The 14,220-nt window shown below is 49.4% G+C and overlaps 1 protein-coding gene across 3 annotated transcripts in view; it reads left to right on the plus strand.

Moving 5' to 3' along the window:
• raraa (retinoic acid receptor, alpha a) overlaps positions 1-14,220 on the plus strand; it is a 161,113-nt gene that overhangs the window by 68,951 nt on the left and 77,942 nt on the right. For all 3 annotated transcript variants that reach the window (XM_088906129.1, XM_088906128.1, XM_088906132.1), the window contains one exon: positions 1,560-2,416. In XM_088906129.1, coding sequence (XP_088762255.1) covers positions 2,251-2,416 — 166 coding nt within the window. In that variant the 5' untranslated portion in view covers positions 1,560-2,250. The remainder of the gene's footprint in view (positions 1-1,559; positions 2,417-14,220) is intronic.

Here is a 14,220-nt window from a genome sequence, read left to right on the forward strand (position 1 = left end):
ATCAGCAAACCTGGTTTGATTTGAAGCTCCTCTTCCTGTCCTTGTCCACAACGGTAAATAAAATAGTGTTTGTCCATGGAGTTTATGAAACCATTCATTTATTTTAGATAAACAGCTATCCCTGCTGCCATTAATTCCTGCAAGATTAATCGCAGTGCGGACCAGGCTGTCTTGAAGGTGTTGCTTCCTGCAGAGAGGATTAAGACAGAGTAACTAGAAGTAGCATTTTTCTTCTCTTGTTTTACAAAGCAGAATTATTTTTTTCATGGGGAATCAGAAGACCTCCTGTGCAGTGAAATCTTCGTCATTTGAAGTGTGCCCTTTGAAGCATTCGATTTCTTGTTTTGTTTACAGCACTCCCCCTTTTAATTGAAGTCTGTATTTGACTGGACACCTTTTCACAAGATGGTATGAAGAAGGTCACATCATTTGGCCCATTTCGCTTCTGTGGTTGCAAACAGATCACTGATCAGGAGATCATTTCTTGATGGATCAACCTGGCTGGCTACCCAAAAACTTGCTGTGAGCGCTAACAATCTGCAACCAAAATGAACACGTTTTAGGGAGTAGTTTAAAAAGCGTTAATGTAGCAGATCATATTGGGCAAGTGTCAGATTACACTGAAGTTAATCTGTGCTACGGAGGTGTCAGGAGCATGTGTTTACAAGCAGCGCAATCGCTGTGTTTTTACGAACATCCTTCCTCTGCGTGCTTTACAGAGGGGGAAGAGCAGGTCCTCTGCTGCTGTCGCTGGCCTTTTTCCTGCAGCCAGCGCCGAGGCGCGAGGGCTGGCCGGTGCCGAGAGGGGCAGAGGACTGAGGCCTGAAGCTGCAAGCCCTCTTGCTCGTGCAGCAGTGCGTGTGCATGAGCTGGTAGGAAGAGGAGGAGCTTTCCGCCAGAAAGGGAACTTGGAAAAGGGCAGCAGACTACCTCCAAAGCCACAAGGGTGTCTCTGCAGACTGCCACTGTGGCTTGGTGCCCCTGTGTGCCTCCCAGTGCAGGCTGGGAGGCTGACGTCTCTGTGGTCCCAGTGGCCTTGTCTCAGGAAATGGCCTACAGTCTGCCTGCGCATTGCCTCTGTTCTCTGTGGAACGACCCACAGTGCTGCTGGGACATCCACAGAGTGTGTCAGCCTTCCCGTTGAGCTTTGAGAGAGCGTGTACGTGTTGTGTCCTGAGGAAAGGACTCTAGCAAGCACAGTGCCATCACAAATAAAGAGCATGTCCTCCTTCGATATCATTTCCACTTGTGCCATGTTCCTCTTTCTAGTTTCGTGTGTGTATTTTAACACTTTTTAAACAGCAATTGATATCTTGATTCCTGTTTTAATATTTAAAAGCTTGCCGTTTTGCCAAGCTGGAATTTCGGGTCGCCGGGTCTTTGAGTAAAGTATCACAACAAACGGTATCTTTCAAAGTTCTGCGGTTCTTGCGGTGTTTAAAATGATTGCTATTTTATTGCGTTGCATGCAAAGGAAACTGGCCGTGCAGCTCCTGCGGGTCGCGGTGCGTTTGGGGCACCAGTGTGCTCACTCTCTTCCCACTCTGTCTGTCCTGCAGGGCCAGTCGTGGGGCCGGCACGAGGACGAGCGCAGCGCGATGTGATCACACAGACCCCCTGCCAGACTGGGACCCTGCCTGCCGACTGGAGCTGTGGAACACAGAGCAGGACAGCCTGCCACGCCGTCGTGTACTGAAACTGAAGGTTCCCATTTCCCATCAGAGTACCATTGTGCACAGAACCTCCTAAAAGCTGGTTTCAGGAAACGACTGTGAAGGGGGAGTTAAATTCCGTGACTTTTTTTTAAAAAGTTCTTTGTTCTCTCTCAGTCAGGACTTCACTTTTGTGGTCTGAAAGCACACGGGAGTATTTTCTCCACAATTGACATCTGCTGCTCCACTTGCTGAAGGATTACTGTCAATAGTGTTAATATCTGCCTGCTCTGCCGAACGTCCAGTGGGCACAACATGGTGTAGACACGCACACGAACTGCCTCGGTTTTTTTCATTCCTAACTGACTTGCAGCTTTTTTTTTTCCAGAAAATGGAAATTCTGCTTTGAAGGTTTCATTCGCCTGACTCCCATTGTCTCTCGCCACTTTTATGGGGAGATAAAATTTGACGCAGACGTCTTGAAGTACTTTTTAAACGTTCTGTTCGCTGTTGTGTTTTACTGGGGGGGCAGTAATTTGTGTTGTGCTGCACCCCCCCACCCCCCTGTAGTGGATAAGGGGGTGTGCTCTGCACAGTCATGTCAAGCAGCAGCAACTCCTGCCCCACGCCTGCACTGGGTGCCCACGTCAATGGCTACCCGATGGCACACTATTCCTATTTCTTCCCCCATGTCCTGGGGGGGCTCTCTCCTCCCTCACTCCCGGGTCTGCCAGTCAGCGGATACAGCACCCCGTCTCCTGCCAGTAAGTACCAGCCTATATCCTAATTACCGTGCTGCGGGTAAAAGTCTTTGTAATGCTCAGGTCAGGTGATCTCTTTTCTGTGCTCTACAAAACTAAGGCACTCTTCCGTACGGGGTTGTGTGAGCTTGTGAAAGGACAATTCCCTGTCCTCTTTCCTCTGCACCAAATCAAAAATCCACCGGATATGTCTGGTGCAAGATACTGTACAAGTTCCAACTTTATAACAGGCTTGCAGTCCGCCCCTGGCCTTTTCAGTTGGAAAGTGGGCCAAAAGAATTTGCCATATGTCTCAGATTCTCTGTGCTGTGGGCTGATGAACAAGACAGTTAATAAGCAGGCCCTTATTCTGTATAAAAGCCTGTGAAGAGCCCTGTGTGCCGCTGCTACCCAGAGTTCTGGCTTTGGAACAAGAGCAAACAGCAAAACCTTCAGCGGGCAGAGGAGACAACAGGCGTGGAAGGATACTGCTTGGGATAGGGCTTGTTTATGTGGGAAGCTGCAGGTGCAGGTGACGGGAGGGGACATGAGCCCAGTGTATCTCGGGCAGCTCCGGGAGGGAGATCTCAAACAGACCGGCTGTCGAGATCGGCCCAGTCCTGGTTTGGAACGTTTCTCTTTCCGAGTATCTGGCCTCGTGGCCTTCTACTTTATCACGTAATCTAGCTCTTCCCCTCCACCACCTCTCCACCCGCCAGCTCCTGTTTGAAATGCATGAAGAAAATTGGCTTAATAACATGAATCATTCAGAGGAAGTATTGCTGTGCAGACTTGTGCTCACCCAGGCCCGTTGTGAAAATGCTTGCAGAAGAGAAGCCACTTGACACTATAGCTCTTTTTTTTTTTTGGTAGTCAGTTCATTTAAACAAGCCTGCTGTCTTCATCAGGTACAACAATGCCTTCCTTTCTCGAGAAGGATGCTAAAACAGCTTCAGCAGCATGAGAACAGCATGCACTGAGAATCTAGGTCCATTATGACATAACAAAGGCTTCAGTTAGAAGGCAAAATCCCAGTCTTACGTGCTCTTCAGTGGCGTTGTGCAGCGAGAGAGCAGAATCCTTCACTGGCTCATCCTCTGACTTAAATGTCGCTGCCAAATTGTCCAGGACAGGACAGAGGTGACTATTGAGGAGTTCATCCAGTCACTGTGCAGCCTGGTTAATGCTGATACTCTGTAACAGGCAGAGCCCACTCCATGAGTGAAGCAGTCGTGTATGATCAGATATTTGCTAGGGGGTCGAGTAAAAGTCTTGTTTTTCTTAAAGCGTGGAGTCCAATCCAGAGGTTTCGGGGTCACAATATGTTGCATCTCAGTAATATACTCCTGGTTATCGAGTGTTTGCCTGCAACCTGTGAAATTTGAATTAACATGGTTATTTGTGGTGTACATTGTTTTTCCAGTGATACGGGCTGAAAAAAACATTTGTGTTGCACAAAGTATGTTTTAGTGAATCTGATATTTTGTTAAAAATCAATGATATTTGATGACAAAATGATGAGATGTATGAACTCTGATATACCCAAGCCTAATGGAAGTCTTGATGCAAAGTCTCAGAAACAACACCTTACCTCAAAAGAAAATCGATTCAGAAATCCATCAAAAGGCTTTTATATGGCTAAGGCAAAGCTGTGTGCTTTGGACTATCTTTCAAAGCTTTGCAAAGTAAGAAGTTTTTTTTTCAGTAAAAAATGTTGAGTTTTGGCAATGCAACGTTCCTGGTTCTGATGGAAACCAGCGCTATTTTCTCCTCATTTGCCTCCTGAGGGTATTACTTATTTGTCCTCTTTCTAAACCAGGACAGTGGGGTCTGGCATTCTACTAATTAGATGATCAAGTATTATTAATGATTGAATGTTACACAGGCTCCTCTGAGAAATGACTGGAATTTAGGGACACGTTATCTAAATGAAATTTACATTCGTTTTCCTGAGCAGTTAAAAAAGGGATCTGCTCTAGTTTTTTTTTTTCCTTCCGATGTGAGGCCCCTGAACTGTGGAGGAAGTGTGAGCTGGTGTTTTGTGGGGCAGGTGGGTTTCAGAATTGCCACGCCTGGACGTGGAGTACCACCGGAGGTGCTGCTGAGACCGGTATGAGCAATCGCAGCCATAATAAGCGTGCAGTGACCCTGTGTGTGACACGACTCTGTGCTGGAGGTTCACAAAACAAGGTTTCGATTGTTGCTCTTTATGACTGCAGGCTGGGTTGGTACAACTTAGACCACATACGCTTTCTCCCAGGGATCTAATAATTGCCGTTTGTCACGCAGATGTGTGCCTGGTCACATCCAGCGAGCCTTGTTTCCCAGACAGCGAGGAGACGGCTTCACTTTCTCAAATCGGGACGTTGTGAATATTTCATCTGTGCACGCTTCCATCAAGCAAAGCAAAAACATTTTCTCATGTCTTTTAAATGTCTTCTATTGTTTTAAAGAATTCTAAACAAGACAAGCCAGACCTGTCTAAATCCCAGCTGAAGTGATCACAGATTTAGTGTTGGCCAAGCTCCGCCAGTGTGGAGCCTTTCTGTGAATTTCCTTGCTGATCCATACAGCTTTGTTCTTGCCTGCTTTGCTAAGTCATAGAGCAGCTCTACAAACGCCTAGTGTGGCTATTGACACTAGGAATCGAGCTCCTCTTCAAACTGTGGAATTCTAATCCACTCTGCTGGATCGTTTTACACAAGACAGACTTATGTAAGGATACCAAGCAATAGTTGGCTAAGTTCTTGATAATGTTGTACTGCGGTCCAAAACGGCCTCAACTTGAACTCGTTCAGAATTTACTGCTGGTCTGTGTACACAATGAGAGTACCTGCTTTAACAGAGAACACTGCTTAGGGGACCCCACCCTGTAAGCTTAAGAGTTCTTCTCTTTTGTGTGAGCTTCTGCTTTTATTGTCCGTTTCCCTGAGTGGCAACTCAGTCGTCTGTCCCGCTGTGGAAACGTGCTTATTGATTTTCTGGGCTGTCCTAGACTTGTTTTCACTTAAGTTGCCTTGTGATGGACTGGCATCCCGTCAAGGGTGTAGCCTGCATTGCACCCGTTGCTTGCCAGGATAGACTGAAGAAGCTTCTATCCCACTGCAGTACACATCCTCAGCTGCTAACTGCAATGCCTCAGGCTTAGTGCACATCTGCACTATGCACTTTTTGCATGGTCCACCATCTTGTTTTTTCTCACTGCTACGTATTTATTGTTCCTGTTGTTACTAGTGCGTGATCAAGGTGATGATGTGGTACCATGGAGCTGGTCTACCACAAAATTGCATTTCTGTGCTGGTCTCCCCAAACCCCCCCGCCTCCACCATGTGGCAGCTGTGCTGTCCTGGTGTGCCCTCCGTGATACTGTTCCTCCAGTGCTGTGTAGGAGTTGGCTTTCATCTTCCTGTGTTTAGATAATTTTCAACATGAAAGCACCATCTCAGCTGTGTTGATAAATAAGGGGGACTGCATACAGCCTTCAGCAGTGTCCTCAATACAGAAGCTTTCATTAATGCCAGTATGCATCAGAGGGAATAGTTTGGAACAGCAGATTACACAAAATCCAGTCATTGTTAATTTCTTTTTTAAGTGCTCCGTCTGCAAACGCTCAAATCCCTTCCTACTCTTTGTTCTTCATTAAACAGGGTGTTTCGCAATCATGATATGAGAGAGAAAGCTTCCCTTCACAGAAGGTGCAGTGGGGAAGTAAGAGTGCAGAAAGCACTGACTGGGCCCCGGTCTGGTGAAAGGTTCTCTGGACACTCCTGCAGAATGGCAGTGGACGGCTCACACACTGAAATGCACGTGGGGTTTGTTGCGGCACCAGGGAGGGGAATGACTCTTTGAAATGCACCTTAGCGCCTGCCCAGCTCCGGCGAGGTGACTCCCATGGCCTTTTCCCTTTGGCAGAGCTGTGCACTCAGGCGGGGGCAAGGAAGGCAGACTGCTCGGCCTGCTGGTTCTGGGGAAGATGGGGTCTGTTGAGTGCCAAGTCTCTGCTACTGCAGTAGCAATAGGACCCGTTTTCCAGAATGGATGGCTCCTGTCACTGCGGTTCTAAAGCCTATTGTCCGTAAAGACGGATCATGTTGAAGTGTGTGTCTTGGCTGTTTCGGTTCACAGCTGGCGATGAGGAGGGCACGGTGCCAAGAGGAGATGAGACTGCAGGTACTGGCACTCACAAGCCCAGCACAGCTCATGGCTCATTCCTGCAGCTTTAAAGTCTTTCCTGTGGTATTTAGTTCACTTTTTTTTTAAAAGAAAGACTGCATTTACTTTCAACTTCATTGTGTCGCAAGTAAGACTCCAGCAGATAACATGCTAAAGACACAGCGAGTTATAGAGCTTTTGCTTTCCAGAGCGGCTGATGGTGCGAACGATGTGCTTGCAGCCCTGCAGGTTCTGTCAGTGCACGCTGCGGACTTTGTGCTACAAAAAAAGTTATTGCAGAAGGAAAAAAAAAAGCTTGGAATTCGGAATCTTTTTAATGCCCTAGCCTCTCCCTCCCCCTCCCATGCCTGTCCCTCCCTTGTCCGGAACTGCAGGTTATCTTCCCAGTTTCCAGTCCCTGTGTCACCATGGGGAAGGCTGAGACCTGCGCAGGCTTCCCTCTGGAAATGCAAGCTGTCGGAGCCGGAGGATTCCTGTCCATGTGCAGGAATCCCTGTCAGAAAGAGGGGTCTCTGCTGTATAGCAAGGAGAGAATATCGCAACTAAACAAAGTACTCCCAACCCTGCCACTTCCATAGTCCACTCTGCTGGCAGACCCTGGGCTTCTCCAATAGCATCTGGACCAGAGCACCTTTGTTGATGAAACCCCCTGGTACCCCCAAAATGGCTAAGATTTTCAGTCTTTGAAATCTTGATTGTTGGTTTTTTTTATCTGCACCCCACCACAGCCCACAAAACTGCAGCAGGTCGAGCTGTGAATGTGTGCAGCTCGCACTTTGAGATGCTCTCTGAGATGTTTCAGCACAGATGTAAATACATTCGCGCTGACAGACCTGTGCTATTTTTATGGCAAAGCACAAAGACCCAGTCATTTATTTTGTCCTCTTCCCCATTGCTGGAGTTTTGTTACCTCTCAGGTGCCAAGTTTCATAGTTCTGTTTCTTTAAGATAAGATGGGTCGTGTCGGGAGTACATGAGGGATGTCTTGGAAAGATCTGATAGCCCCGCGGTTGCATTGTTTTATACAGAAGGCTGCTGCTGTGCATCACCACTGCTCGTGTTTTCCAGATCAACAGAGTTTCTTGTGTTGTTGTTGGTTGCTTTCCATGTGGCAGTATAAAGCAGTAATGGGTTAATCTGACATTTGATATACGCAGAGGCTTTCGAAACAGGTCTGTATTCCTAACTGACTAATGTGTCAGGAATGGATGTGGGAGACTTTTTCCAGCTCTCCTTGTGTATGTCGTCTCGCGGTTCTGTTCTTCGGATTCTCTTCCCGTCTTAATGCCCAGCGAGGTGATTGAAATAGGACTTTGAGAACTTCCCTGGACAGTTGCAGAAGTGCCCTCCTGTTTGGGTGAAGCTCTTTGTAATTTGACAGTGTGGTGTCTCTTTAATGCTGTGGGATTCTTCACACACCCCATGCCTGCTGCTGCTGACAGCAGCTTTTGTGAGTTTTGTGCCTGTCTGTTGCATGCATACGCTCTGTTCAGGCTTTTTCCTGCAGCTGTCTTGGCAAGAGCTCGTTGCCCACCGCTCGGGTGCCCAGGCTGTGCCTTTGCTTTCCCTTTTTGATAAGCATATCTCGTCTCCTGCGAGCCAGGAGGGGCTTGGATCTAGGAGCCGGGACGCACGTGGGGAATACTCCGAGAGTCCGTTGCACAGGCAGCTAACTCTGAGACTGGGCCCAGCCTGGGCAGGGCAGCAAGGATCTCAGAGCACAGAGAGCAGCGAGAGAGTGGCCTTGTGGAAAAAACAGCTGACAGCTGCAGAACTCGGATCTTCTTTAAGAAAGACAAGCAAGTGAAACGTAAAACTTCAAAACGGGCACGATCAAGTGCAAGGGGACGTTCTTTGCCGTGGATATTTAGTTTCGCCTGATGCATTGCTACCCCTGTCTGATCTTACAGCAGCTACCTGCCTGCAGAGGTTATTCAAGGTTCAAGAGAAGGTTATCCTTCTATTTCATGTCCAGAAGTTGGATCTGTCCACAGTAGCAATGTCAGTTTTCTGCAGAGCAGGTTTGCAGGCTGGTGCCAGGCCAGGGTGTGATGGCAGATCTCTTAAGAGGGGCAGTGCAGGGCTGGCCCCTGCTATGTGTGCCTTCAGTGTCTGTCAGAGCCGTGGCGGAGGTGAGCGTGTCTGTCAGGAGTCTCCTGCTGTTTACCAGGAGGGTTGGACAGGTTCCTTCCCTTCCCAGGACAAACATTTCCTGCTCTCTCTGTAAACACCGGAACCTGTGAACCTAACCACTTTCTGACCTGTAAAGGCCTCTGCTTACACACACTCACCCATGCAGCTGCAATGCTCAGTCAGACAGACACAGGCACGCTCTGGAAAGAGACAGGAACGCACTGAGGCTTTTACTTACAGGCGCACTCAGGCACGGACACCCCTAAGAGACGGACACACCTAAGAGACTCCTTTTTCTGATTTGTTGCATCTCTGCTGCAAATGTGTTTTGCTACCTTGTACTTCAATACTGAGTTTTAATATTCCACCTTTTTTTCTTTGTTTTGTGTCTGTTCGCACGCTTGGCTTCCTTGTCCCCAGACCTCGTGGTATAGAAGGACAGCTCGATGCTGGAGGAGGGGGGAAAGGGGACAAACAGATAAAGCCGAGTCTTTCAGAAAGCTCAGCTAGAGAATTGTAATAGGAGCAGCCTGGCAGACAGGAACCTGATAGGTGTTTGCTGAAGTCACTGTCACTGCTGCCTTTTGGCACACCATGCTGATGTCCTGAGTCGGGTTTTGATTTAGACGGGCATGAAGCAGGTGAGAAAAAGTCCTGAGCAGCTTGGTGACTGGAGATCAGATGTGGCCCACATCTCTGCATTCACAGCAGTGATCAGTGATGGGGCACACAAACACTTGCACGCCCAGCGCAGGCACTCACACAGCGGTAACTTAACTGCGTCTGCCCTGGGTACAGCAGATGAGCGCCGCTCTTGAAAGAAACTGAAAAGGAGCACTAACTTGTGCAAGGCAAAGCGTCTGAAAGCTCAGCGAAAATCAGCTTCAGTCTTTGATCGCTGAGCGAACGCAAGCTCAAAAGGCTTTCGAAGAAAGTTCAGTTCAGCTTTTGTTCAGCTGTCTCCCTCAAGAAGGTGGAAGTTTCAGTTTGGCGGGTGATCTGAACGTGCTGTGTGCTTACCCACATCTCAACTGTGACAGAGACCCAGAGCTGTACGTTGGAGCGCGCTGAGAAAATTCAAGAGGGCAAAGAGCTGTCATTTTCAGTTGTGAGTGTCTCTGGGGGAACGGAAAACTTACAGAGGTATATTTGCACCGCTTTTTTTTACAAACGACATCGTTTTATTTTCTGTACGTGTTTCGGGTTTTCCTGTGACGGTCCAGACAGGTGGTTTCTTCAGCGCAGGTGGTCCTCGGCAAGACAAGAGGGGGGCTGGGGTTCTGCGGCACAGTGTGGGTGGGCAGGTGGTTTGCAGGCAGAAAATGAAACGGTCAGGGTTTTTCGTCTCCGCTCGAGTCGAAATCGCCTAAATAAATACACGCTTCCTCTCCGTCTAGCCAGCTAACCCATTGCCGGGCGGCTGGCAGGGCTGAGAAAAGACTCCTCTTTCAGGACCTCGGCAGCCGTGTGTGCAAACTGGTGACAATAGGTGCTGTGTGCGCGCCTGTCGCTCTTACCTGCACAGCCAGACACAACCCTGGTGCTTGTTGCAGTAGCTGTTCTGTTGCCCTCACTACAGCAGAGAACAAGGGGGCCTGGGAGGGTATTTGCCGAGCCCTCTGCACTGACAGTGCTGCAGAATGCCAAGGTTGCCTCTGTCTCTGGTGTGGTATACGGGCCTCCAGACAGAAGGGGAAGGTTTTGTGCGTGCATTCGTGTTTTTTAAAATGCACTTGAGTAGCCTCAACAGGTCTGGGCGGTCCTTGGCCTCCGATGTGTTGACTGTGAGCTGTAAATGAGTGTGGCCTGTCCTGGGCACTCATCCTAAAGCAGTGCACAGATGCAGGGGACTGGCACTGCGGGGCCAAGTGAGACTCTGGAGTGGCGGCTGCAGTCTTCTGCCGGGGTATGGAAGCCCTAGAAAATGGGCAAAGTGTGGAAATACCAGCTTGGCTCCGATGCTGTTAAATACCCTGTTTCTAACGCGGAGCTTGACAGGGCTGGCATGGGCACTCGCTGCCATGGACTGGCAGCCAGGAGGTTGGGTTTTTCCAAACCACAGCTCAGCAAATCCCTAGACAGCGTTGTGTCTCATTATGACTGCAGTGTTTCAGGGTGGCGTTTTTTCTTGAGTCCTGCGGGGCTTTAAAAGAAGCTGACTTCACTCCGAATGCCAAGATCGAGCAACAGTGTCATCTGACACGCTCTGGTTTTGCTGTGTTCCACCTTCATGCCCCTGGTCTTTCAAAAGGAGCTGTCGCATGATAATTTTCCTGAGCCGCCCTCCCAGTCCTGGTGGATATGGAATTTAAATACAGACCTCTGTATTAAGGGCGTCGCACATCTGTGCCGACTTAAAACTTGAACCCCCCCCCCCCCCCCAGTTGCCTGGGTCCACTGCAGACAGGGCGGAGTGATGAAAACATGGGGGCTTGGCTCTTGAGAGTGATGTGTTACTGCTCTGCGCAGGCTAGAGGTGTGCATGCTTGGCTGAAGAAGACTCTTTTCCCGCTCTCTGCTGAACTCATGTCTGCGGCAGCAACACTGTGTGGGTCTCCATTCATCCCGGGGCTCACAGGCGCTGACGCCTGGGAAGGGACTCCGGACACAGCAACACGCTTTAGTGTCCGTCTGAGGGAGACAGTAAAACAGAGGGAGCAGATCTGTAGGAAAGCAGAGAAGGTGAAGCACACTCAATCGCAGGGGAAGTGCAAAACTGAAAGGAAGTGTGGCATTGTTAGTACTTAAAAATTCTGAGTGCATTCCCAAATGCTCCAGGAGCTACAGACTGGAGAAGTGACTTCCTGGATCCAGGAAGCGAGACCTGCAGGTGTTGATAGTCTGCCCATGCTCAGCTTGGAAGTGCAGACTAGCAACTGTGAAGTGCAAAAACCTGAACCTGCACGTGGGCTGTCCCTGCAGCGCGGTGGTTTATACATTTTGGGGTCAACAGATTTAGGACCTCGGCGTTGTTTCTTTTTTTTAAAAAAAGGGTTCAAGTCACGAGCAATCCAATAGGAGCGTGGGGAGGTGTCTGGTTCGCTCGCCAGGCAGTCATTGAGACGGCCCCCGAAATGCCGTCGAAAACGCATTTTGCGCCTATTGATTGTTCATTTGCTGCCAGAAGTGCAGTTCCACGCGGTTCCATTCAGTTCAATTTATTGAAGCCCCCGCAGCAAGCGAGCTGTGACAGAGACATTTGCAAAGGTGATGGGAAAAGAAAACTGAGCAAGACGAGAGCGTACCGAAGATGAAAATGGTGACACGCGAGGTGCAACAGGTTTCAGCGCGCGCCAGGGCTGGACAGGGCGAGTGTAAGTCTCGGCGATGGACCACACGCTCTAGGCACCGGCCTGAGGCCAACTGCCCGCCACAGGACACAAAACTCCCTTCGTGTTCCAGAACAGCATCTTTTTTCTTTAATTGGTTGAACAACCCTGCGGATCACGGGACTGGGCCGTCACTCCTGCTGGTGTTGCTTCCCGGCTGGAAGAAACATGGGCGACGCGCTCTGCGGGCCCGGGTCGAAAAGCCAAGCCCAGCAGTGAACCCTAGGAAGGGTGCAGGGCGAGGAGGCTCATTCAGACGTCTGGAAATAACATCAGATTTAAGCAACGCCTCCGAAACTCGGGGGTAATGATCCATTGCTCTGCTAAAGCAGTACAGGATGGTAGACGGGGCTCTGGGCATTAAGCCTTTCAGACAGGCTGATCTGAAGGCTGAGTCACTGCAGTTTTTTAGAAAGTGCTGATAAAAGGAATGGCTAACTGTTAATCGCAATTGGGCGCTCTAATCTGACTGGCTTTGTAAAGAATCATTCAGAACTGGCAGCAGGCTGGAATCAGTTGTCGTTATTATTTCACACACAGGGCGCATGAGATATATATATAAAAAGGGTGTGATTCTAGGACAGGGTGCTGTAAACTCCAGCTACTGAAGTGAATTGCCCCAGCTGGTATCTGGACTCCTTTTTTCCCTCTTTGATTTATGTGTTGCTCTGTCCTTGTGTTTACTGTGTGAAGCAGGCTCTCTCTATCTAAATTGCCCAAGGGGAGCAATCTCCCCAAAGGGAGTGCGTTTCCTTTATTTTGTCTAAAGCCCACTAATCATGCTGTCTGTTATCAGAGGAATCTTATCTCCGCAGGGGATCGGAGCTGCTCTCTGACAGAGGCACATACCTGAGGGGGCCCTCGGGGTTGGCGGGGGGGAGGGAGAGGGTGTGTGAGTGGCGGGGAGGCCCGTGGCGCGTTGGTATGAGAGGAACCTTTTCCGCAGGGCCCCTTTCATCGCCGCCAGAGTCTCTTGCATCCCAATCCTGGCTTCAAAACCCAGGCAGAGGGAGAGAGCATTTGATCTTTTCCCTCAGTCTCCTACAGGGGCCCCCCATTAGGAGCCCTAAAACGTGGCCTAACTGCTGCAGTGGAGCCCCTAAACTGCCAGGCTTTGACTGGATCAGTAGCAGCACTCCAGGATCCCAGCTTGTGCATCGTCAGGAAAGGCTGGGAGAGGGAATGTTTTTGTTTTGTTTCATGTAAATATCATTACTTTCATTTGCTTTGGCAACACTGATTGTACCCATCGGTCATGCTAATAAAGCACCTTGAATTGAATTGAATTGAATGCAGAGTCCCATTGCAGGAACCTGGCTCAATTCAGGCCGGACTGCCAGAGGCCCAGATTGGTCTCCAGCTCCCAAAGAGTGCCAAATGTAGGCTTTCTTCTCTTCAGAAAAATACTCCCAGAACCCGTGTCGTAAGGTGCCCAGAGCCCAGTACACACGTCACGCTATATTGTCTGCGAGAGGCCCCAGTACACTCTGCAAGAGGAAAGTGGAGAGGATCGTTCCACCCTTTCTTGAAATCTGCGTGTCAGGGACGCGGTGGCGAGAGATGTGTTTACCTCTGGAAACTGTTCTTCAACAGCTGGCCCAAGCTGTGGAAATCCTGCTGTTTTAAAACAGTGTTTTGCCGCCCGGAGAGCTGATGGACGGGGGTCTTGGAGGATGGGCAGGGGAGCTTCATGAGGAGCTCGAGCTGACACGGCCGCTGTTCCCTGGGCTGACTGGGAGGCGAAACTTTTGAAGCCGTTTCCTGGAGTTTTCCACGTAGCGAAGGTCAAGAAGTCTGTAATGAGTCAGGAGTTCTCGAGAAGACAAGAGGCTCACAAACTCGCTATTGCAGGCAAGGAAGACAGGAGGACTAGCAGGCATGAACCCCCCCCCGTCTGTCTTCCCCACGGGCCGAGTGTTAAAAACTCAGCTCCATTAGGGCACAGTAATGGAAGCAGTCTGTGGGGAGCGCTTATAGTGGGTGTTACATTACCCTATAACTGCGTGTTGTTTCAGACTGATTTGATAATTACTGCGTTTATACACTGTGAGCGTTGGCAGGCCAGCTGGTTTGATTTACCGCAATATTGCTTTAATTAGGACAGTGACAGAGGGTGTGTGCGTGTGTGTTTTTATTTGATGAGGGGGAGGGGGGGGGTGGGTAGACTCCAGCCCCAGCCCTGAGCCGATTAGC

The sequence above is a fragment of the Atractosteus spatula genome, chromosome 26 (genome assembly GCF_055471065.1).
Source record: "Atractosteus spatula isolate fAtrSpa1 chromosome 26, fAtrSpa1.hap1, whole genome shotgun sequence".
NCBI classification, from domain to species: domain Eukaryota; kingdom Metazoa; phylum Chordata; class Actinopteri; order Semionotiformes; family Lepisosteidae; genus Atractosteus; species Atractosteus spatula.